The sequence below is a fragment of the Electrona antarctica genome (assembly GCF_951216825.1).
Source record: "Electrona antarctica genome assembly, chromosome: 6".
Lineage (NCBI taxonomy): Eukaryota > Metazoa > Chordata > Actinopteri > Myctophiformes > Myctophidae > Electrona > Electrona antarctica.
This window is the reverse complement of record NC_136811.1, coordinates 7785529-7811913: the sequence shown is the minus strand read 5'-3', so window position 1 is coordinate 7811913 and position 26385 is coordinate 7785529. Positions and strand designations below refer to the sequence as shown.

Below are 26385 nucleotides of genomic sequence, written 5' to 3'. Positions count from 1 at the left end.
TAGCCCCCCAACCGCCCCCACCCACACACAATCGTTGATTAGATTAGACAAGGAATGTCCGTTCTATTAGCTCAGCCCAGTTGGCACAAAATCTGTGTGAAAGTTCCAGGATTGCAAAGGTTAGCTTTTTGTGAGAGAAACAAGCAACCAGTTATTTTAAATCAAACACTTCGCCCTTTAAAACATACGGGAATGAAGTGGCTATTTGAAAATAACAAATCTACAATGTAATCTACAATGGTTAGGATGCCTCTCGGGTGTCTCCCTAGGGAAGTCCTCGAGGCACGTCCCACTGGGAGGAGACCCCCCCGGGGCAGACCAAGGCACAGTTGGAGGAAACGCATCGACTCACTGGCCTTGCAACGTCTCGGGAACCCCCAGGAGGAAGTCACTAATGTTGCTCTGGAGAGGGAAGTCTGGAGCTCTCTGGTGGGAGCTGTTGCCACCAGATAAGCGGTTGAAGATGGATGGATGGAAATCTACAAGCTCACATCGCGTCTGTGCGTCACGTGCCTGCGTGTGTGTGTGTGTGTGTGTGTGTGTTCGTTTGACGTTTCTTAACTGTTCTTACCTAGCAAACTGAAGCAGCGTAGCACCTCGTTGTGGTTCCTGACAGTGGGAGGGTTACTGTAGTCCACAGGCGCACACACCTGAGAGAACACAACACGACATCATCATAACACCTCACCTGCAGTGCACGGGCAAGGAGCGAGCAACGACAGCGTTCCGACGGCGAGAACACACAAATTATTGTCCTGATATGGAGCGTCGGGCCATTGCGTAACGACGTAGCCCAAACCAATCAAATAATATAACCAATATACGTGATCAAATTTGACTGAGGGACTGCCATTTTTGAGAATTTTTTTCATGTCATATGAAGGCAGGGAATCATAGCTTCAAATTGATGGAGATATGGCTTATAGAGTAATGTCTTGCAGAAAACAGCGAGTTGAGAAAACAGGCTTGAAAGGTTAACTTCTCTAACATTACACCTAGCTACATGTTTAAGCATTTATTTCATATTTACATGTCGATTTCAGCTCCGACACTTATTTCAGACATGCTCTATGTGAAAAGTCTGCCTGTGATATAAACAAAAAAAAACGTTTTTCTCCTCTGGTGAATAGCTTGAATTTGCGTGATGGCAGGCTCTCAGTCAAATCTGGTCACATAGTAGCGTGTAGATCGCAACCAATAATTAAATGCTCTTTGTTCCCTCTACACTAAAACCTAAAACAGACAATCTATACTATAGTACATGCTCACAACGCCTCACAGCGCCAGGCGCTGCGAGCTTGTAGATCTGCTATTTTCGGCTAAATTTCTCCACAGAATAGGGATTCTGGGGTTCAAATAGTTATAACGTTAAAATATTTAGATCCTTTTACGCAAAGATTTGGCGGTGCCTCTGTAGTAACTCTGAGGACCCCAGGCCCCCTATAGGTCTAAATTATGTTTTGTGTCACCCGTGGAAATAAAAAGTAAAACTCAAGGCTCAGACGAGAATATACGAACAGAGACTTTGTGTTTGTGGATCTGTGTGTGTGTGTGTGTGCGTGTACCTGTTGATGCAGTGCAAACAGCAGACTGTCCAGCTGTGTCTCCAGCACTCTGCTGCCCATGTCCACTGAGGCATCTAGAACTTGACACAGACTCTGGACGGACGGACGGACGGACGGACGGACGGACACACACACACACACACACACACACACACACACACACACACACACACACACACACACACACACACACACACACACACACACACACACACACACACACACACACACACACACACACACACACACACACACACACACACACACACACACACACACACACACAATTAGAAATATTTTCTTGATGTATTTGATTGCAACCACACCTCCAATGGAGCTCACCTGCTTGTCCTACCCTATGCATGAGAGTTTGTTTTCTGTGCCATTCCCTGAAGACCTTGACAGGTTGAAACGTTGGTTTCCTCTTATTTAAACAAAATCTTGCATTGTGGCTATGAGTGTGTGCCAGTTTTCTTTATGTTCTATATTTATATATATTTATTGGGTTCGATTCCCGCTGGGGGCGTGTTCTCTCCTCCGTGTCATCAGTGCCCATACCCGAGGTGGGGTTGGCAAAAAGGCCTTTCTGTGTGGAGTTTGCATGTTCTCCCCGTGTCCCCTAGGGTAGGTAGTACCTCACAAAAAACATGCAGTAATCCTGGTCTCTAAACTGCCTCCCCATGGCCAGCCGGGCGCCTGATGGAGGGGAAAGGAACTGGTCGGAATAACGTGTTCCTTCCACACGCTACGTCCGGCCGGGGGAAACTCTCCCCCTTGTCAGGTGAAAAGAAGCAGCTTGGACTCCTCATGCATAGAAGGAAGCATGAGGTCAGTCCCCCCCCCCCCCCCCCAGGTTGGCAGAGGAAGTTCCACACACTTCCTATATATAAGTGCTTATAGATGAAGTTTAGTTTTTTTCTATTTTTTGTACCTTATTCTTATTGTGCATATTTTTTTTGTGTAAACACTATTTGTTACTATTGGTCGTTGTTGTCTCTGTTAAATGCAGAGCGACTTCACTGTTTTAGCTGATAACTAGAGTTTGTCCGTTCTAAATTTCAATTATCTGTTTTTATTGTATACATGTTTGTGTGGACCCCAGGAAGACTATAGCGACCACTTTGTGGAAGATAATGGAGATGCGAATAAAGAATAAAGAAGAAATAAATAAAGAAGAAGAAAAAAAGTTAAAAAAAAATAAAAAAAAATAATGTTCTATATTTATTTACCACGGGCAGCAGCACCTCACCAACACTGGTGTGTGCCCTTCTCCTGTTTGTTTAATCCTTCACAATGGCCAACATAGTTTCATAATGGATTCTGTGTTAACCCATTTAGGCCTGACCTCGAAATTTTAAAAAAAATCTTCTAAATCCTCAATTTTTCTGAAATTTTCATGATTTTAAAAGAATAGCAGATCTACAAGCTCGTAGCGCGCCACTTGGTGGCGCGCTACGAGCTTGTAGATCTGCTATTTTTCAATAGCTAAATTATAACATAATGTTTAAAACACCAAAAGGGGTTCCCGCCCAAAATGGTATGTTTAACAGTTTGATGTCGGGTTGCTTTCTTTCTTCGTATGGGCCTCACTCTTGGTAACAATGTTTAGTTTGAGGTTCCGGCCAATGGTGACCCTCCTTGCCGTTCAGTTTGAGGTTCCAGCCAATGGCGACCCACCTTGCTGATGATGTAGTGCTCGTTGTTCTTCTTGTACAGCGACAGCATGGAGGGGATCAGTTTGGAGAGCTGCTCCTCCAGCTTGTCACTGGCCATCAGGTGACACATGGGACCCACCGCCTCAGCTACGGTTAGCCTCAGCTACATGTAGCACACAGTCACACACACACACACACAGTTAGGTGACACATGGGACCCACCGCCTCAGCTACCGTTAGCCTCAGCTACATGTAGCACACAGTCACACACACACACACACACACAGTTAGGTGACACATGGGACAATTTACAATTTACAATGTAGGCATTTAGCAGACGCTCTTAATCCAGAGCGACTTACATTAAGCAAGAACAAAAAGCATGGGAATACATCACATATATAAAAAGCATTTATCAAGAAACATGCGTAAGCTAAGAACGTAACTAGAACATATCTATATATAATGACACTATACATGTAAGCTATACATATATATTATACTATGCTGTACTGTTATTGTGCTGTCTACATGACATGCTATAAGTCTGTTTCAAGTGCTATCTAAGTCTAAAAAGTGCTGTCTAAGGGGGTAGGGTAAGTGCTATGGGCCCACCAAGTGACATTGAGCTACCCACTCGTACCAAAGGTTTATTCCAAGATAATTGTTACTATGTGGATGTATAGAAAAAAATCTGACAGCATATGCACAATCCGTACAGTTTTTTGTAAGATAGTTTTCTGTAAATTGCGATATGACACAACTCCGTTAGAACAGTTTTCTATTCACGTTTAATTCGTACATAATGTTGTTGCTTGGATCGTTTTTGTTCCACTCTTGCTTCGGCACTGTAAACGTACAGTATGTGTTCTCATGCCAGTAAAGTCCCATGGCACCATTAGCCTGCACTGCTCTGCTTTTGGTGTCTCCGTTTTGTTCTCCGTTTGTCTTTTTGCTACTTTCTCGCAACACTGTTATACGACAAACTATAACATAGGGTTTTTAAGTGGCTAACGTTTGACATTAGGTTAACTTTTAGGTTTCATTGAGAGCAGGGGTTAATGTTGCAGCATCAGTCAGGACAACAGGGTGTGTCTGTGTTGAACGCTGAAATGGGATTAACTCTAATAGGTTTCCTGCTCTCACTAATGCAGCACAGAGCCACCCTGACTAAGTATAGAGTCAGTGGGCGAGAGAGAGAGAGAGAGAGAGAGAGAGAGAGAGAGAGAGAGAGAGAAAGAGAGAGAGATGCCATTACTATGTCTCAGGCCTGAGCTGATCCCATCTGAAAGTAAACTGTCCTTTCTGACACACTGGAACAATTCCAACAGTAAATAACGGACTCTGAGACAACTGTAGTAGTCCACCGTGAACTCGATTTATACTCTTCATTCAATAACTTATCTTCAAGCTTCAAGCCAACGGCTTCAAGATCAGTTATTGTCGGTAAACGACACCATCGTAGAATAGAAGAGTATGAACTAGGCTTCGTATGTACACATAAGAGTGTGTGTCTTCTGTACATTAGGTCACATTCACACCTAATACTTTGGTAGACGCGAATGGGCGGAGAAGTTGAGCCATTCTGCATATTTAATTTGCTGCGTTTCTTCACACTGCGCTGTCAGGGACCTGTGTCAATGTGTTCAATTCATAAACCACACAGTGAAATATATATGTGTTAAAAGAATATATACTTTGAGTAATAGTTAGGACTTTAGGACTTAAAAGTGATGGTAACGTGGTTGCAGTGTGATTGTCGGGGACTGTGTGTTTGTATGTGTGTGTGTGTGTGTGTGTGTGTGTGTGTGTGTGTGTGTGTGTGTGTGCGCGTGCGTGCGCGTGCGTGCGTGCGTGCGTGCGTGCGTGCGTGCGTGCGTGCGTCGACAACTTTAACAACTTGTTTAATAAAGTAGCGGCTAGCCTACTAAAGCCTACATACATTAAATAAAGCTGGTAGGTCAATAGGAGTAGCCATACTGTCTACACAAACACACATACAGTACCACTTTTATCTGACTCCAGATCAGCGGAGCCGCCCGTCAGGATTCCTGGTCCAGGTCTGTACTATGAGCGCAAACACTTTATGCAACCTGCAACTGTGCAAATGTGCGATGGAACCTAATCGCCTCCATTCTATTGCTATATATCCTGTACACTGCATTGTTTGTGTGTGTAACCTTCAGCATAAACCTATGGTGGTCTGGCCATGTTGCAATAAGGGCTTCTATCTCTTCATTAGACCACGTGTGTCCACGGGTCATCTTTACGCGTCGCTGCGTAATAATGACTTCTCTTTCCTTCTCGTGTGCCAAATACCAACTTCTTCATCTCACAGTGGTACATTCACTCCCTATGTTTAATGCGATTGCATTCACACCTGCGGTGATCCGCACTCTGCTGCGTTTTGAAGTGAAAAGGACCTTTCTGTGTGGAGTTTGCATGTTCTCCCCTCCCCATGTCCCCTAGGATAGGTACCCTCACAAAAACATGCAGTAATCCTGGTCTCTAAACTACCTCACCCTGGCCAGCCCGGGGGGGGGCCTGATGGAGGGGAAAGGAACTGGTCGGAATAACGCGTTCCTTCCACGCGCTACGTCCGGCCAGGGAAATTCCCCCCATGTCAGGTGAAAAGAAGCAGCTTGGACTCCTCACACATAGAAGGGAGCATGAGGTCAGTCCGCTGCCCCCCCAGGTTGGCAGAGGAAGTGTAGCACCCAGGATTACATTAGATAATTGACACTGGGTGAAAAACATGTGTTGCAAAATCGTGGGATAAAGATTATTACAAAAAAAAAGAATGAATGTCTGTACCTTAGTCTCCCTGCTCTGCAACCAGCTGTTGAACAGAATGTCGTACGCAGCGTAGATCTCGCTGGAGAACGTGTCCTTGCGGACCGTGGGATCTGGAGCCTTGTCCAGGTTGGCCAGATACTCCAGTATACTGTCACTGAAATGACACAGCGCTGGAGCGAGGGAGGGAGGGGATGGGGGGAGAGAGAGAGGGAGGGAGGGGAGGGGGGGGGAGAGAGAGAGAGAGAAACGGTTATCAATTATTTAAAAGCTAGTCTGTACGTTTTACATTTACGCAAGACTATTTAATTTAATAATAGTGTCGCGTACTAGCCAGACAACTATTCCACAATCTCCAGATTAAGCAATATATCACACGAGAGGGTGTGTTTTTACCGCGATTATCGGCACGACGACGAAGCGACGCTGACATTTTAGTTTTTAAGTCTAGTTTTCATTTGTTGACGAAATTGTCAGTATATTTAGTCATAGTTTTAGTCATCATGGCTTCGGTTTTTATTTAGTTTTAATCAGTGAAAAAAGGTCAAGTTTCGTCAGGTTTTAGTTGACGGTTATTGTTATTGTCATGCGAGTGGCTGGTTCTGTAACTTGTGTGGTCTCCTCTCACAGCCCGGTGGTCTGGAGTCACAGTGAGGACACGGACGTCTGCTCACAGTGCCTTCCTTATTCAACAGCAGTTAAGACGGAGACAGATTTCATTTGAGCTTTACTTCCAGTCCTAGACATCAAATCAGTCCATCAGAGACCAGTGGGTTTTATAGCGAGAATACCACATCAAACAAGCCAACATGTGACGTGACGCGTTGTGAGGCTATTCTTTATATTTAGTGTTTTTAGACGTACTGTATTTGACCTTCTTTTATGCCTGGCCAGGACTTGGGTAATCAAATTTCGTTCTGTACTTGTATGGAATAAAACTCCTTGAACCTTTAATTAGCGCTGTTTTGATGTAAGGAATATATATTTTCTGTACATATTCTCTGTATTAGGAGTCAGAATGCTCTAAGATGCCGCACTACGAGCTTGTAGATCTGCTATTTTTGAAAAATCGTGAAAATGTGCTGCAGATCTTTGAATATATATTCTTTCAGAGCGAACGTTTTTAACTCAAATCTTTGCTTCTGGGGGAGGGAGGGTCCCTGGAACGACATTTTCAGATGGGGGGTCGGCAGCCAATTACATATATTTTTAGAGGTCCTTGACATGAAAATGTTTGAGAACGACTGACATACATGGGGTTTTTCAGAAAACTGTCAGGATTTAGAAGACATTTTGTAGAATGGAGTTCAGGTCTAAATGGGTTAATGTCCTGCCCCCCCCCCCCCCCCCTCCCCTCCCTCCCGGACCAGCACTCAGACAGGTTCTTACCGGAGGAGAAGACCCACTTCATGTTGTCCGACTTGGCCATGGCCAGCATGGGTAGCATGGTCCCCAGGATGGCGTTGAGAAAAGGAACCATGCCGTACACTGGAGGAGGGAGAGGGACACAATGAGTTAAAAAACAGGTAGGTTGCGCACATCCAGTCCCTTCGCTGGTGCTGGACTAAAGGTAGTAACAGGGTAAAACTAGAAAAAGTGCCCCTCGGGGCACAGGTCTCCACCAGGCCAGGTCAGGTTGTGGCCTCCTGGTGGCGCTATAATAGGTCAATGTGAAAAGGGTGCCAAATTTTGTTCTTACGCCATTGATTTGGATTGGATGATTTGAGGCATTTTGTTCCCAAATGTGTTTCGCAAAAATCCACCTGTTGGTGGCGCTATAACAGGCCAATGTGAAAAGGGTGGGATACATTCCTCAGCCTAGTAGGACAGTCTGTGAAAGATTTCACATAAATTGCACGCTGCGTTCATGATTTGAGGCTTTTTGTTTCCAAAGGGCCAATCCTGCAAACTTTGAAAGCCAATGTTAGGCAATTAGGATGGAATATGAAATATCGGACAGATCCATCTTGAACACATGACTATAGAGATAGTGTGTAACGATTTGTGTTTTTGAGTTTTGGACAGAATCTGGAGGAGTAATCAAGAAATGTGTTTCTCAAAACACTGGTGGCGCTATAACAGGCCGTTCTGGAAAGGTTCATCGTTGGCATCCAGGGAGTGTGTGCGCAAAATTTGGCATCGACCAAATCGGATTAGCTGTTCACAGACGGACGGACAGACGGACACACGGACGGACGGAGTGCAAAACATACTCTCCCATGCCTTTGGCCTGGTGGAGATAAGTAAGCACACAGCTCTGTGTGTGTGTGTGTGTGTGTGTGTGTGCGCGCGTGTTAGGGCATTAACGACTTGAGATTTTTGAGACTTGAGACTTGAGATCGTCGTGTTATGACGGGGGGGGGGGGGGGGGGGGGTCGCCTGTCAAACAAAGCACTGCGCACACAGTGGCCTCTCCAATATGGCACAGTGTATGTATCATCTATATGGCAAAGCGCTGATTATCAAAACATAAAACTATAATAGTAAATACTAAACAGTGTGTGCGTCGCACACTGGTACACAGACCAGAAAAGAGAACACAACAGGAGAGGGGGCATCATTGGCACACAGCGCAGCAGCAGCGCGCAGCACAGCGGCTCGAGAACACAATACAAAATATAACATTAACACTAGTGGCAGTCAGCCCGACCTTCAGAACACAATATAGAAGACATAGGTCTATATTATCAGCCAGCAGCCAGCAGCAGTTTGGCACATCATCAGAATACAATCTGCATTACCTTCCACGTGAACCTTCTCCTCCTCCTCCTCCTCCTTCAACAACTCGATAACGTTCTCATGTTAGTTTGTTACTTATTTTCTGAGCCATGCAAATAAAGTATAAACAACAACCCGCACTGACCGGAGACGGAGAGGTTAATGTGCCCCGCGCGTAAAGCTAAACCAGAAACAGGAGTCATTGCGTCAGCACGGATGTAGCCTCGGAAACCCAGACGTTTTATTTCCAGCACGGAGGTGAGGGGGATATCGTTTGGGGATAAAGTTTGCGCGCTTCTATCTGTTACTTCTCTGACACAGCACAGTTCAAACTTCAAATTCAGCCAGTCAATAGTGGGACACCGCGCGCTGAGAGCCACATACACAGCTGCAGTTGGTTTTTAATTAAGGGCACGTTCTGAATGCAATGCAAACTAATAGGCGAGTGCGCTCCGGTGCATATATGCAAAGGGAAATAATGACTTCTGTCCGTGACAATAATCAATGCTACAGTTTGAATTCTGTACACACGCACACATAGTGTGTGTGTGTGTGTGTGTGTGTGTGTGTGTGTGTGCGTGCGTGCGAGCGTACGTACGTACCATTAGAATCAGACAGGTTGGCGAGGGTCTTCACCACAAAGAAATGAGGAAGCACTCCAGGTTGAAACTTGCTCAGAATCTCCTCCATGATGTCGTTGATGTACTTGTTGCCCACGGCAACCAGGATGTTACTGGCCGCCTGCTGCCAATCGGGGACCACTTCCTGGAAAATATATTAAAATAAATAGAAGCCAGGCCTGTAAATATTACAATAGCGTTGACATGCAAAACATGTCATTATATTATAGTCCGGCAGATGGGGTGGACGGGTGGGAAATTAGACGTCTTGACAAATGTGACGAGGTCAGCACAAAATGTGACGAGGTCAGCACATTTGGGCAAGTGGCTAGTGACGAGGCCGTCGCGTTATGATGACGAAACCGGAAATCTAGCCATGCTCTGGGCTGCTAGGGCTTCTGGGAAAATGAGTTCAATGCAAGTGAATGGGGGATTTGTTTGGACTACAACATGCTGTGCAGGGTGGTTTCATTTTGCATCGTAATGGCGGCATGTTTTTCTCTTCAACAACAAACCATGGGACTATTTTCCGCCGGATTTTTGTGAATCAAAGCTGCAAATACTTCGGCGTATGCTCCAAAGGTAATAGATCGATCCTCGAACGCGTTAATCAAATATCTATTTGACCATTGACGATGCAGGGCCAGGCAATGGCATTTGTATGTGCTTTCCTCGGCCACACACAGCTTTACATTCACAGAAAACCACCCAATGATAGAACCACAGACTTTTCGATTAATTACAATTAATTATTAACCGTTACGTTTAATTGACAAATTTCTTAAACAGCGATTAATTGATTAACGATTAACTACTAACGTCCCTAAGCACGTACCTTAGATCGTGTCATCTCGTCGGAGGCCAGGGAGATGATGCTCTTTATTCTGGGGTATCTGATCTCCTCGATGCTGCTGCTCACGATCAGCTCGATGGTCTGCAGCACGACCACCCTGTGACTCACTATCAACTGAGGAGAGGAGAGGAGAGGAGAGGAGAGGAGAGGAGAGGAGGTTTACAAAGCAAGATTTTGTAGTCAATTTGAAAAACATAGATTTTACTCCAGGTTAGAGAAAAAAAAAACCTTATAGGTGCAAGGCTCGATGATACATGATAGAACGATCAAATGCCTTTTCACATGATTGTATTTACCTCCGACGAGCAGACAACGTACGCGTTTAGGCCAGCGTTGTCATACATATGTACGACATATATGTATATAGCAAAATATATAGCAAACAGATAAATAAACAATCTACTTTTTGATAGATCACAAAAATGTAATTAAGTGTAATACGTGTCAATATATATCTGCTGTCGGGAAGAAACCAGTATGTCAAAAATATTATATAAATATTATAAATAAGGACATAAGTGTGTTTAGGAGGTTTAGTCAGAAGTGCTTTTAAGTACTCAATATTTTTTGTAAAAAGCCACACAGACTTAATCAAGGGTGTTGATTTTTATGTATTTTTTAAATGAAAACGATGAATAATGTAGATTGCTGATAGCGACGATATGAAATTTTCTTTTCAAGAATTGTAACTTTAATTATACAATCGACGAACGAACAAGTAAATAATAAAATACACAAACACAAACTGTAATGACATGGCCAAAACAGGGATGCCAGGATGAAATCTGGTATAATTGCCGATAACCAAAGTAGTCAAAAAAGTCACACCCAATGGCTGATATATAATTGGTCAAACCGATATCTACTCATCTCAATAAAACTTGTCACTTCTCATTTACAAAAAAGTGTCAGGGTGTTGACAGCAAGCAGTTTCTAAACTCTAAGGGCACATGAATAGTTTAGTGTCTCCATGTAACCTGGGCTGTTTGGGGAGTTGTTAGATTTGGACGGTGGCCAGTCCATAATCACCCATATTTTATCAGCGGTGAGGGTTGAGTTAATCATTCAGAGATTTAAAATAGGGTGCATTTTGCATCGCCAAAACACAGTTTATACCGTAATTTCCGGACTATAAGCTGCTACTTTTTTCCCATGCTTTGAACCCTGCGGCCTATACAACGGTGCGGCTAATCTATTAGGGCTGCACGATTAATCGAATTTTAATCGAAATCGCGATTTTTGGATTTGGACGATGACAAAAAAAGAAAATCGAAAATCGTTTTTCCCTTTAACTAGGGCATTTACGGTAAATCTCTCTCGCACTCGCCTGCAGGCTGCCGGGCTACCGTAGTTACTTTCTCCTCTCACTGCCGCGCAGAGAGAAAACCTGAAAGCAGCATTAGCATGTCTGCCACGGGGAGCGATAGGAACGAGGATTTAGTTGCTAAAATAGGCAAGACAATGTCTGTCGTCTGGAAATGGTTCGGCTTCTCCGTTTCAGATGTGGAGCAAATTACTCAGCGTTGTAAAAGTTGTAAAAAGGGGATGCACACGCACTTTGCACACATCGCTGTGCTTGTATTTGTTTTCCGGGTGCTGGACAGAGTATGGGTGCTGGAGCAGGTTGGGACGCTCGTGTTGTTGTCGTCTCTCACAGGCACCGACTTTTTACGGGGACAGGTTTTAGTTCCGACATAGTGGAGGGTCGGTCCCTGTGGGAGACGGCAGCACGAGTAGCTTGTTCCAGCGCCTGGAGTAGAATGGACAGGCATAGCGGCGAGTAGCTCTGGTCCATAGCCCTAATGCTAATTCTACCCTAGCATTAGGTGTACACTACCCAACTAGCCACTTTACATCGACACGTTTTTTAAAATAGTAAATAAAATGGCAAATTAGTTTAGGGATAAGGGTTAAGATATAGCCCTTAGTGTACAGTAGGAACACTGATAAAGAATGACGGTGAGAAACGGTGGTCTAAATATTTTTTGCTCATAATGCTGGTGGTTAAATGGTTATGAGATAACTGCTGGTTGAGAATCCTATCCAGAAACTCTAAACAACATGTTTTTAATGCCCACCGAGTGAACTCTGGGGAGAACACACTGACGAGCGTTCTTCCTCCATGTCTTGCTCACAACAACAGAATGATTGAATTCATAATCGGGTTAAACGCCGTCCGGCGAGGTTTCCCTTTAATGCAGAGCACATCAGTAGTCTTAAGTCTTGACACGTGTTTGTTCAGTGCTGTTGACATTTCGGGGGAAAAGCAGACTCGCCAGAGCAACACCCTGCTTCACAATCTAAACAGTGAAAACACACAGGCACACCTTGCCACTGGGAGCTCTACCACACGGTGCAACCAGGGGGGCGCCGCCCCTGGTTTCCGGCGAGCCGCCCCCGTGTCCGAAACGGTCGAGAAATGACAGGGTTACCATGTGGGGGTCCCCGTCCCCGGGGTGGGGGGGGGGGGGTTCCCCGCAACATCCAGACTCCCAGGAACACACCCGGGGGGGGGGGGGGGGTCGGCCCGGTTCCGGCGAGCCTTCCCGTGTCCGAAACGGTTGAGAAGTGACAGAGTTACCGTGTTGCAGCTTTCCGTGCTCGGACAGACAGACAGACAGACAGACAGACAGACAGACAGACAGACCTGCGTATTGGAGTGGAGGCACCGCTCAGCAAGTTTTCTGCTGTTTACCACTGGGAGCTGACCAACACAACCACAGTCTGATACTGTTGGTCACTGGGAGCTGACCAGTACAACCACAGTCTGATACTGTTGGTCACTGGGAGCTGACCAATACAACCACAGTCTGATAATGTTGGTCACTGGGAGCTGACCAGTACAACCATAGTCTGATACTGTTTTACTGGGAGCTGACCAGTACAACCATAGTCTGATACTGTTGGTCACTGGGAGCTGACCAGTACAACCACAGTCTGATACTGTTGGTCACTGGGAGCTGACCAGTACAACCACAGTCTGATACTGTTGGTCACTGGGAGCTGACCAACACAACCACAGTCTGATACTGTTGGTCACTGGGAGCTGACCAACACAACCACAGTCTGATACTGTTGGTCACTGGGAGCTGACCAACACAACCACAGTCTGATACTGTTGGTCACTGGGAGCTGACCAATACAACCACAGTCTGATAATGTTGGTCACTGGGAGCTGACCAATACAACCACAGTCTGATACTGTTGGTCACTGGGAGCTGACCAGTACAACCACAGTCTGATACTGTTGGTCACTGGGAGCTGACCAGGACAACCGCAGTCTGATACTGTTGGTCACTGGGAGCTGACCAATACAACCACAGTCTGATAATGTTGGTCACTGGGAGCTGACCAGTACAACCACAGTCTAATACTGTTGTACTGGGAGTTGACCAGTACAACCATAGTCTGATACTGTTGGTCAATGGGAGCTGACCAGTACAACCACAGTCTGATACTGTTGGTCACTGGGAGCTGACCAGTACAACCACAGTCTGATACTGTTGGTCACTGGGAGCTGACCAGTACAACCACAGTCTGATACTGTTGGTCACTGGGAGCTGACCAGTACAACCACATTCTGATACTGTTGTACTGGGAGCTGACCAGTACAACCACAGTCTGATACTGTTGGTCACTGGGAGCTGACCAGTACAACCACAGTCTGATATTGTTGGTCACTGGGAGCTGACCAGTACAACCACAGTCTGATACTGTTGGTCACTGGGAGCTGACCAGTACAACCACAGTCTGATACTGTTGGTCACTGGGAGCTGACCAGTACAACCACAGTCTGATACTGTTGGTCACTGGGAGCTGACCAGTACAACCACAGTCTGATACTGTTGGTCACTGGGAGCTGACCAGTACAACCACAGTCTGATACTGTTGTTGGTCACTGGGAGCTGACCAGTACAACCACAGTCTGATACTGTTGGTCACTGGGAGCTGACCAGTACAACCACAGTCTGATACTGTTGGTCACTGGGAGCTGACCAGTACAACCACAGTCTGATACTGAAAATGGTTGAACACCACTGACCAGGGCTTGACGCTTAGCATTTTTCCAAGTAGCACGTGTGCTACTAAGTTGAAAAATCTAGTAGCACACAAATTATTTTAGGAGCACGATGAAAAGTTAGCAAATAATGTGTTTTTCCCCTCCTATACAGCTTTAGTCCCCACACGTCTCAAGATTTGCCATTGACAATGAACGGAGAAATGAGGTCAAAATTCAGCTAAATATGACATAAATTAAACATCAAAACATTAAACGCCATTGACATTGAAAGGAAAATGTACGTCATATGTAAACGAGCAAATCAGCTAACAGGCATTCTGATTGGCCAGTATGAGATGATTCATGATGATGTATGATGATAAGAGTGCCCCTCACTTCACACATGTGTGATTTTTCTTTAATAAAGTGATATGAGGCAGGGGCGGGCAATATGGCAAAATATTATATCACAATATCTTTTCAAAAATGATCACAATATTGATATTCATCTGGATTTTTTGTTGTTTTTATATAATCTATAGCCTAATCAATTTGTTTTTATGCTGATAGACTATTAGTTTTTTATGCAGATGGATGGATGGATAGATAATCATCAATTCATTTCATGTTGCTCATGGACAGACAATCCGTTTGTATCCTGCTGTTATATCATGCGAGTGTGATATATTCAGTGCAGAGGCTACTCGATGGTGAATTAGTATTGTAACATTCTCCTTGGCTTTGACTGCTTCAGTTCAGACAAAACATCGTACATATACACCTCGGCGTGGTGGAAGGAGGTGGTGGGGGGATCTTTGCCTTTTTTCCGTTGCTCGTTATGCAGGCCACTGACTAATAGTAATACAATTATGTATCCAGCGCAGCCTGCGCACACACTTTTGTAAGCGAGGTGCTAAGCAACGGTTGTTTTGGTTATCAATCAATCCGTCCACTCCATGTGCGTGCGCACGTGCACTCTTTGCGTGCACGGCTGCACGCTGTTTCACCCACGTTTGGTAAAAGTTATATCGAGTGATGTTTGAACATTCCAAACTTTCCAAATAAGTTTAGTATTCAACGTGTCGAAGCAACTCCTTCTACGCTATCATGCTATCCTGCTGCGTTCGCTGCTGACAGGGATAGCAACACAGGGAGGGGCGGGGCGGTGGGAGCAAAGGGGACAGATCTTCAAATGAACGCTGCATTGAGCCTCGACACGTTGTTAGCTTGTAGATCTGCTCTTTTTGGCGAACGACACCGCCGTACTAAGAAATATAAATTTAGGTATAGAACCGCGACTATAGAATGTGCACTTGCCTTGTCTTTATCACGATTGAATGGTCAAATTCTGTAGTCGCACCGGTGCTACAAATTTAAATTTACAACTCGCACGGTGCTATTTTTAGTAGCATATGCGAGTACCTAGTCGCACTGTCGAGCCCTGCCACTGACACAAATACATAGGTTTTTCAGAAAACACATGGTCGTTAGCAGTTGGCGTTTACCTTGGGGTGTTTGAGCAGGTAGTCCTGACACATGGCCAGCACGCGGTCAGACTGCTGTTTGCCCAGGGTCAGCATGGACTTCCTGACCTGCTCCTGGACCTCTGGGTCTTTATCGTTGGCTGCGTCCAGCAGGGCCAGAGTCACACCTACAACACAACACACCACACGCGCACATGCACACAACTACAGTATTAACACAATCACCTCCGTGTGTGTGTGTGTGTGTGTGTGTGTGTGTGTGTGTGTGTGTGTACGTGAGTGTGCGTGTGTTCCAATGAAATCAGTAAAAAAAAAGAGATACAGCATGAGTGCTTAAATGCAAATGAGTGCAATTGGTAATAGAGCATAACAAATATAGTAACACAGAGGAGGGGAGGGGAGGGGGGGAGGGGAGGGGAGGGGAGAGGAGAGAACTCACGTTCCACGTCGCTCTCGTCCATGGTGGCAGGTCAAGACAGCTGGGTACGTCCCACTAACGACGACTAACGAGGCTGGAGATGGCCTGGGGTGAAATGTGAATAAAACAGCCACGTGAACATCCACCCCGTCATCTGCTTTTCTAATCCACTTTTTTTAAGAGCAGTTAGTCTCACATAGCCAGACAGACGGTCAGATATCTCCGCCTACTGATTATGTCTGGGCCGGGAAATCTAAATTCAATCTAAGGGGCTAGAACAGCGGCAAGGGCGTCCGCCATCAAACACTGCTTTGAAAAAACGAATACCGTCCGGAACGCTCACCTCGGGCGTACACAGCTGGCGTAACTACTCTGTACCTGCTCTGTTACTGTACCTGCTCTATTACTGTACCTGCTGTTACTGTACCTGCTGTTACTGTACCTGCTCTGTTACTGTACCTGCTCTGTTACTGTACCTGCTGTTACTGTACCTGCTCTATTACTGTACCTGCTCTATTACTGTACCTGCTGTTACTGTACCTGCTGTTACTGTACCTGCTGTTACTGTACCTGCTGTTACTGTACCTGCTCTATTACTGTACCTGCTCTGTTACTGTACCTGCTCTGTTACTGTACCTGCTCTGTTACTGTACCTGCTGTTACTGTACCTGCTCTGTTACTGTACCTGCTGTTACTGTACCTGCTGTTACTGTACCTGCTGTTACTGTACCTGCTCTATTACTGTACCTGCTGTTACTGTACCTGCTCTGTTACTGTACCTGCTCTGTTACTGTACCTGCTCTGTTACTGTACCTGCTCTGTTACTGTACCTGCTCTGTTACTGTACCTGCTCTGTTACTGTACCTGCTCTATTACTGTACCTGCTCTGTTACTGTACCTGCTGTTACTGTACCTGCTGTTACTGTACCTGCTCTGTTACTGTACCTGCTGTTACTGTACCTGCTCTGTTACTGTACCTGCTCTGTTACTGTACCTGCTCTGTTACTGTACCTGCTCTGTTACTGTACCTGCTGTTACTGTACCTGCTCTGTTACTGTACCTGTACAGAATTACAAGGCAAGATGTAACAATAAAGTACAACTAGAGATGCTCCGATCAATGGACCTCTAGCTAAGCCCCGCCCTCTCCCACTTAAGACACTCCCACTTAGACACTTTCCAGCCGCGGCTCATTCATTCCAATTTAAATATCATGGATTTAGTTCGTTTTTGGAACCAGACCTTCAAAATCTCTTCAAAAATCCAACAATAACTGGGAAATATGTGCGTGGCATTTCTTTTTTAAAACATCATATAGGAAAACTATTGGTGGAGAGGTTTGTCTAACCCATGTTATGCTTAGCTGTGATTGGACCATAGCAGTTTGGGGAGGGGCTTAGCTATAGGTCAATTGGCCACCGATTGGCCGGCCGATCGGCCTCCAAATGACTCGATCGGTGATCGCAATTTACCCTATCTGGAAAAAACGATATTTTATACCATTTCAGTGGTATAAAATTCAGATATATAGTATAATATAATTTTGCATCTTTGTGTCACAGGCCTATAAACATTCTCCCCTTCCTTCCTCCCCACACACACACAGGTCAGTTTTGACATGGGTTTTTAGTACATATTATAATTTTGGAAATATTAAAATGTTCCCCTTACGCACAAGATCGGTATCTGCCGATCATGAGAAAAACAATCTGTGATTATTGGTATAGGTCCCAAAAAAAACGTATCGGAGCATCCTTGAACGTTGCTCTGCCTGGTATTCCTAAAGGTAACCTCAGTAAACTACTGTATGCCTCTAAACGGTTAAAACTAACCCTATTCCTAACCTTCAGTAAAATGGTGCCAAAACCTAACCCGGGGTTGGCGAAAGGGCCTTTCTGTGTGGACTTTGCATGTTCTCCCCGTGTCCCCTAGGGTAGGTACCCTCACAAAAACATGCAGTAATCCTGGTCTCTAAACTGCCTCCCCCTGGCCAGCCTGATGGAGGGGAAAGGAACTTGTTGGAATAACGTGTTCCTTCCACACGCTACGTCCAACCAGGGAAACTCCCCCCTGTCAGGTGTAAAGGAGCGACTTGGACACTCAGGCATGAAGGAAGCATGAGTTCAAGTCCGTTGCTCTCCCCAGGTTGGCGGAGGGTGTGTAGAGCCCAGGATCACATTAGATAATTGACACAGGGGTGAAAAATGGGTTACAAAAATAATTGTAGGATAAAATTTATAAAAATAAAAATAATCTATAACTTTGTTCTCAGTAAAACAAATACAAGAATACAAGGACCGCCCCAACGAGCGGTCGGTGTTGAGGTCGGCGGAAGAAAATTAGGGTTTCAAGGCGAGCGTTCTGGTTACCTGAAAAACGATCATATCCCTGAAGAAATGCCCGAAAATCTCTGAACGTCCGGCTGTGCACAAGTAGAGTAGTGTTGATACACAATGTAATGTATTTACTTATTTTAATTCATATAATGTTATTTTAACCAATCTGTATGGTAGAAGAGAACAATACAATATATCTAGGACACATCTTCAGTGGTTGGAGGTGGAATCCCTACTCGTCCATTGACACATTAAGCACAATATCTCCCTTGAACAAGCAGGGATTCCATCTCGTCTGAGCAATAGCTGTTTGTTTCCACACATGGAGACCTGGGTTCAAATATTACGTAGTTTTGGGGGTTAAATACTGTAAATACATGGTGCAGGTGTGGGGTTGCCATGTGGCAATCAATTGGCTGAGGCAGCCTTATCCTTTTTTACCCTGTAAACCAAATCTCTTCGGGGTAAATTGTAATCTACATGCTCCCAACTATTGTTGCCCATTGTTCACCCCCAGCCACTAGGTTTCATGAGGTCAAGTGTCTTGCTGTGACACCGACACATACAGTAGTCAGTCTGGGCCGGCCAGCGGGCAAACCGCCGACCTTCCGGTTCTGAGGCGGCCTCTCTATCCCCTCAGCCACGGTCAGGGGTATGCATACTGACAAGTGAGCGTCAGCTTACCTTGTCAGTGTGTGAAGTTTGGATGAAGTCAGGGAGGCATGGAGGACTCGGGTCACCTCAATTTAACTCACCAAACCTGGATGAGGGAACACAGAAAACAAACGAACCACATGAAATAAATCAACAAACAAACAAACGTTTGCTCCTCTGAGCACAGGTCACAGGTAGATCATTGTGGACCAGCAATGTATTCACTGCAATCGAATGCTGCGTTTTGAGGTATTTTGTTACAATCAGGATGGAATATGTGGACAGTCAGGTCCGTCTTGATCACATGACTATAGAGCCAATGTGTACCAATATTGGTGTGAATATCAAGCAGCAACAATCGGGCCTGCTGGTGATGCTGTAACATGCCGAAGAATTTGGGGCAGAGGGTTCTGCTCAGTGTTGTTTTCGTCGACTAAAACTAAACAAAAAATGTTCGTCGACTACCTTTTTTCATTGACAAAAAATAAATAGAAACTAAATAAAAACTAATCTATGATGACTAAAACTAAGACTAAATATATTGACAATTTTGTCAACAAATAAAAACTAGACTAAAATGTTAGGAAGGGACTATAGTGGACAAGAGATCGAGTATAAGTCATTTTACACTTGGTTGCATGCTGAAAATAGCAGATCTACAAGCTCACAACGCGTCGCGCTGCGACGCGTTGTGAGCTTGTAGATCGGCTATTTTCAGCAAGTGTAAAAACAGTCATTACAACGCCATCAAGGCCCGCCAAAATACATTTTAGTCGACTAAATCAACTGTAGATTTAGTCGACTAAAATCCTATGATATGTAGTCGACTAAAACTAGACTAACACTAAGACATTCCAGGTGACTAAAATGTGACTAAAACTAAATGAAGTTTCAGTCCAAAGACTATGACTAAAACTAGAAATTTGCTGCCAAAAACAACACTGGTTCTGCTCTGGCCTCCAGAGAATGTGTGTGCGGTTTCACACCGATGGGTCAAACGGAGACTAGTTGCTCACACAGATCAACAGATGGAAAAGACGGGGGGGACGCACACATACACACACATGGACTGACAAGACATGGGAGAAAACATTTATAAACAAGCAAACATGCAAGCAAGCAAGCAAACAAATACATATAAAAATAGTAACATTGTGTGGATGCTGTAATTTAGAGAAAATAAAATCTGAAGTGGCATTGAGTCAAACTGTACTTTTAAAAATTTTGAACAGTACTAGTCCTGCAGCCGGGGGGGTGGAGTGGGACATTTGGTATATAGTTATTTTTGTATTGGCCTAAAAATATTGTCTATATACTGTACATACATTGATGAAGCCACTTGCTTGCAAAAATGTTAAAATGTCATTATGCTTAGGTTGTTAATGGTAGGGTGACATATATCCGCCTATAAAAAAGATTGCTCAATACCGACAGCCGTTCAGCAAGTGGATTCATGAATGTATGTATATAGACAATATTTTAGGCGAATAAAAAAAAATATATATACACCAAATTTCCCACTTTTAAACAAAAGATTATAGAAGCCTGTTGGCTGCCGGACTGTACTGCTAAGCCTTTTGGCTTAGAGAGTGTCTGTATCAGACATGCTAACACCGAAGTGCAAAGAGATGCCAGCATGATCCTTAATTCTGTCTTTACTTTTCATATCCTTCCATTTCATCCTATGGATCACAAAACTGTGTGTCCTTCCATCCTATGGATCACAAACATTTATGTTTAACGTCGTAGAGCCATCGCTGTCACATTTCTGGGGGGAAAAAATGCATCCCAATCTATTTATTATTTTCAAAAATAGCAGTTTCATGAGCTCACGTTTCACAATGCAATGCATTGTGAGCTAATGTAGAGCACAATGCAATGTGTCTATTTTTTCATTGGTTTGCTTATATGCAGTTAGCAGCAGCAGTTGTCCTGCTTTAACCCATTTGGGGCGGGAACCCCTTTTGGTGTTTTAAGCATTATGTCATGCTTTAGCTGTTGAAAAATAGCAGATCTACAAGCTCATAACGCGGCACCGAGTGCCGTGCTATGAATTTGTAGGTCTGCTCTTTTTGAAAAATCGTGAAAATGTGCCTGAAATCATTGATTATATATTCTTTCAGAGAGAGTTTTTAACTCAAATCTTTGCTACTGGGAGGGTCTGGAACAACATATTTTCAGATGGGGGTCGGCGGCCTAATGTCCTTGACATGAATATGTTTGAGAACGACTGACACAGAAAACTGTCAGGATTTAGAAGACAATTTTAAAAATGTCGACGTCAGGTCTAAATGGGTTATGGTGTTATATAGAGACCAGAGATTAAAAAGAAAATAGACATTGAGCTTAATCTCCAGTGTGCCGTTCTGTCCTAAGAGGGGGGTAGCGTCTGGGTTTCCGAGGCTAAGAGGGAGGTGATTCAGCAAGCGTGACAGAGGTGAGGGAAGGCTCCACTCACAGTTAACACTTAGACCGCTATCATTTATTGAAAAATTAGGATCTAATTCACGCCAGCATTTTTTTAATTTGAGCTCTTATTTTGAAAATCCGCCATTTCCGGTCCACAACCGGTAGTCCTACGTTAGGAGTTTTCACACAGCTGGATGGGCCTTGTTTACAATGTGAATCCAGGCCGGAGCTCCGGAGAGCTCTAGATTGTCAGCTCTGTGCCGTCAAAGAAACGCTGTTTTGACCAAAAATGCCATCTGGGACAAGGAATAGGAGTTACAGGCGATTGAAAGAAATGGATAGAATGGATGCTTATGGCGACGACGATCTAAGATGGGCGATCCAATGCTGTGCTAACAACACAGCTAGCTAACCGGCTAACGTGAGTAGCATTTTGGCTCGAGCAATCGAACGCGCTATAAAAGCTCAATTGCCGAAGGCCGTCGGCAATGGCGTTAAGCGCCAGTATCAAAATTAAGCTTCAATTGACTTTAATCGTCGGCAATGGCGCGGAAGCTGTTAACAGTCTTTGTATGGAGTTTGTGCTTGAAATGTACTGTAATTCTGCAAACTGTTTACATATACATATTATTGATTCAATCAATCAATAAATCCACATGACATGCACACTAATGTTTTCATTAGCCAGTAATTCCAATCAATGCACTTGGTTAAGATTGTTATCTCCACAGACTTCTAAAGGGTCAAAAACACATCACATATCAAGAAGACACAAGCCACTCACAGTCACATACATCAACAAAACACAAAGCTACACTGGCATCTTTTCCATGTAAAACCAGCAAATACCAACTTGTGAAAGTTGCATTGTAGTTGATCAGTCTATTCATGTAATCAGTGTTTCCCCTATAGACGCCTTAACAGACGACGTCACACTGATAAGCAACAGCATGCGCGCGCATACCATACCGGCACTGGGCAGCACAAGAACCCTGCCTCTCATAAGATGCTATGGAAAAGTTCTAACTGCACTCACGTGTAAAAAATGCACCATCAAACATTCAGATGTTGCGTTTCTCCCAGTGTGGAGGAAGAATGATTATGATTTTTATTGTGATCTCTTGCCCTTGAAATATTAAATCCTTGGTTTCTGTTGTGTTTGAACAATAATAGCAATTCAAATCAGTTGTCCTCAAAACCACACCTCCAGGCCTGGGCCATGGCTCAATTGTCCAGGCACCTTGGCTGGTAATCCAGTCTGGCAGTGTGCAGCAGGTTCGACTCCCGATCCCAACAGCCTTTACTGCATGTCTCCCCCCCCCCCCCCCCCATCTCTCTCCCCATGTCTTAAAAAATATAAAATAAAGGCGAAAGCCATAAAAAAAACTAAAAAAAACACCTCCAGTCGCTGTCATAAGAAGTGCGCTCATGAAGAGCCTGTTTGTCCATGGCTGCACGCGCACCTGCAACCCATCAAGTATAATTTACGCTTCGTCCCGCGATGGTGTCGCGCACGCAGACCTCTACGCTCACAACAGTCGCATCCGCGATGCGATGTGAGCTTGTATATCAGCTGTTCTCTGTGCGCAATACTGTTGCGCTTTGAAGTATAAATGTCTCCTATAGGGTGCATCTCACTAGCCAACACACAAGAGGAGGTTGAAATGGAGTTGGACTGAAACCAAATAATCTATATGCATTATTGTGTGGTGGGCCACCACATAATCATGACCAGCCACCACAGTATGATTTTTAGTTGGCTGCTGCGAATAGGTAAAAAAAAGAAATCACACATGTGTGAAGCGAGTGGTGGAACTGCAGATTGGCTATTTTCAGCGAAAAATATTTGGTGTAGAGGGAAAAAAAGGACACTGGGTACACCGACAGTGGTTTATTGTTGAGCAACGAGACCACTTTCCTCATCTAGAGCTTCCGAGCACAAACCCAATTCTAAAGTCTTGCCTCGTTGAGACTCGTTCCCGACATGACTGTGGTTTTGCATGGACTGTAGGTTGTGGGACTTCACACTTCAGTGGACTGGGGTTAGTGGGGAAAAACTGAAGCTCTACATCGTACGTACGTACGTACGTACGTACGTACGTACGTACGTACGTACGTACGTACGTACGTACGTACGTACGTACGTACGTACGTACGTACAACATAAATAATCCTTGCCGAGCCATGATGATGAGGCCCGTAGGGCAGGAGCCTATCTCCTGTTTCTGTAGCATGAGGCAGCTTGATGTACAAGTAGTAGACCCCGTCGTACAACAAATATAGGGGAAATAGCAGATCTAGATGTTGCTCCGTCTGTTGGTTATTTCAGTCATGTTTTTAAGTTTGTTTTTTGCCTATATAAACCACACCAAAGGGTCACCATGCATCTCCTTGTGTGGTTTGGTCCATTGAATTCCATGCGTTGAATCACTTGGGACAACGTGGGACAACGTGCAACAGGACATATCACACCGCTGGCCTGGGACAACGCTAAAACCGCCTCGACCCTTTGGTGTGGTTAGGGCTTAAAGCTGCTATAAGCAATAATATGTCAAAATTTGAATGACCTTTTTTTTTTTTTTTTTTTTGGTATTCAGACAGCCAGCAATGGGTAGAACGCTCCCAAAAATATTTAGTCTCTGTGACACATCTAGGGGCCGCAATCTGCATTCAAGGATTTTCCTAGAAGCTTTGTCATTGGTCGATTTGCCTGTCTGCTTCCTGATTGGTTTAGTCATTGCGACCAGGTTTTTTTCGACCAATGACAAAGCTTCTAGGAAAACCTTTGAATGCAGATTGCGGCCCCTAGATGTGTCACAGAGACACAAAAAAAATGTCTTTAAATGCCTAAAAAAAAAAGGGACGCCAGGGTTAATATGGGAAATTGTGGTTACTGGAATAACATCTGGAAAGAGACTGCACATGACAGGACTGGGCTGAAATCATGTGTTTTAAGTAACATAACGCATGATTACAAAAGTAGGAACAGCATGGTTTCGTTCTTGTGTGCCTTATAAACACACCAACCCGCAAATAAGAAAGAGGTATGAGAGAAACTGTGTTGTTTTTGGCAGCAAATTTCGATTTTAGTTTAGTCATAGTCTTTGGACTGAAACTTAATTTAGTTTTAGTCACATTTTAGTCACCTGGAATGTCTTAGTGTTAGTCGACTAAATGTCATAAGATTTTAGTCGACTAAATCTACAGTTGATTTAGTCGACTAAAATGTATTTTGGCGGGCCTTGATGCCGTCGTAATGAGTGTTTTTACACTTGCTGAAAATAGCCGATCTACAAGCTCACAACGTGTCGCGTTGCGACACGTTGTGAGCTTGTAGATCAGCTATTTTCAGCATGCAACCAAGTGTAAAATGACTTATACTGGATCTCTTGTCCACTAGTCCCTTCCTAACATTTTAGCCTAGTTTTTATTTGTCGACGAAATTGTCAGTATATTTAGTCTTAGTTTTAGTCATCATAGCTTAGTTTTTATTTAGTTTCCATTTGTTTTTGTCAGTGAAAATCGACGAACATTTTTCGTCTTAGTTTTAGTCGACGAAAACAACACTGGAGAGAAACACACACACACCATACTGTGCCGAGTAAATAGAGAAGCTGTTATACATCTCTTTTTCTTCTGACAAGCGATTATTATACTGTACAGCACAGCACAAGGGAGGTCTGTGGGTTTAGATAACGGAACCTGATGTGCAAATTACATCATTACGTCTTTTATTACTCAGATGTTCACGTAGGCTACGCTATAAATGCCGTGTGTTCACGCGTGGATAAAACATTAGATTTGCTCAGTTGTTTTGACAAATATTACACTTCCCATAAGATCCAACAGCAAAACAAATTGTATTAGTGTACTTAATACATTAACAAAAATTAAAACAGTTGTCATTGAGATCATTACATTATACTTAAAATCTCATATGAGCCTACCTACTACAATCATAGAGCTTTTTTATTATGATGACACAGTCATTCAAACGTCAAAGTGAAGCAACAACCAGGCTGGCGTGACTGCACATGCACACACAGAATTAGGTCTGTCACAACTACCGGTATTGCACAATCAATGAATCATCTAATCGCAATTATTTGAGATAATAGCAATTATTTTAGATAGAATGGCAATTATTTTAATCGTTTCTATGTTGAAAATTCATACATTAAAAAAAAATGACCCGTGTGAACTGAGTGGTGCAAGGTCTTATATAGTCTGATCAGCTATGTCAGTGACGTCACATACTAACCATAGCAACCATGCTCATTTTTGAGTAGTGTAAACCACTCCTACAACTGGCTTTGTTAGTTTACGTGTCTGTCCGTACCAAAAAAAATCACACCCGTGTGAACTGAGTGGTGTAAGGTCTTATATAGCCTGTCTGACGTAATGAAATCATGTCTGACGTAATGAAATCACACCCGGGTGAACAGGGTGAACATAGCAACCATGCTCATTTTTTCTGCACAGAAAAAAAACCCTGTTCACCCGGGTGAACAGGGTGAACATAGCATGCTCATTTTTAGCATGCTCATTTTTTCTGCACAGACTAACAAAGCCAGTTGTAGGAGTGGTTTACACCACTCAAAAATGAGCATGGTTGCTATGGTCACCCAGTTCACACGGGTGTGATTTCATTACGTCAGACCACAGCTGATCAGTCTATATAAGACCTTACACCACTCAGTTCACACGGGTGTGATTCTTTTGGTACGAACAAACAAACACGGGTACACGGGTACAAAGCCAGTTGTTGGAGTGGTTTGCACCACTCAAAAACAATCACACCTGTGTGAAGTGAGGGGCGCTCTAATCATCGTACATCATCATCAAGAATGGTGGTCCCTTATTGGCCAAGGGTGGCCACAG

General features: G+C 44.1%; 1 protein-coding gene across 9 annotated transcripts in view; it reads right to left on the bottom strand.

Moving 5' to 3' along the window:
- The window catches only part of mroh1 (maestro heat-like repeat family member 1), a 102142-nt gene that overhangs the window by 74085 nt on the left and 1672 nt on the right, over positions 1-26385 (bottom strand). For all 9 annotated transcript variants that reach the window (XR_013790151.1, XM_079502773.1, XM_079502775.1 and 6 more), the window contains exons 2-11: positions 19126-19201; positions 16128-16211; positions 15710-15855; positions 10187-10318; positions 9334-9496; positions 7403-7501; positions 6035-6186; positions 3243-3383; positions 1566-1658; positions 572-650 (exon numbers count right to left, since the gene is read on the bottom strand). Coding sequence is in view for 8 of the 9 variants with exons in the window: in XM_079502773.1 (XP_079358899.1) it covers positions 572-650; positions 1566-1658; positions 3243-3383; positions 6035-6186; positions 7403-7501; positions 9334-9496; positions 10187-10318; positions 15710-15855; positions 16128-16149 (1027 nt within the window). In the remaining variant the exon portion in view is untranslated. The remainder of the gene's footprint in view (positions 1-571; positions 651-1565; positions 1659-3242; positions 3384-6034; positions 6187-7402; positions 7502-9333; positions 9497-10186; positions 10319-15709; positions 15856-16127; positions 16212-19125; positions 19202-26385) is intronic.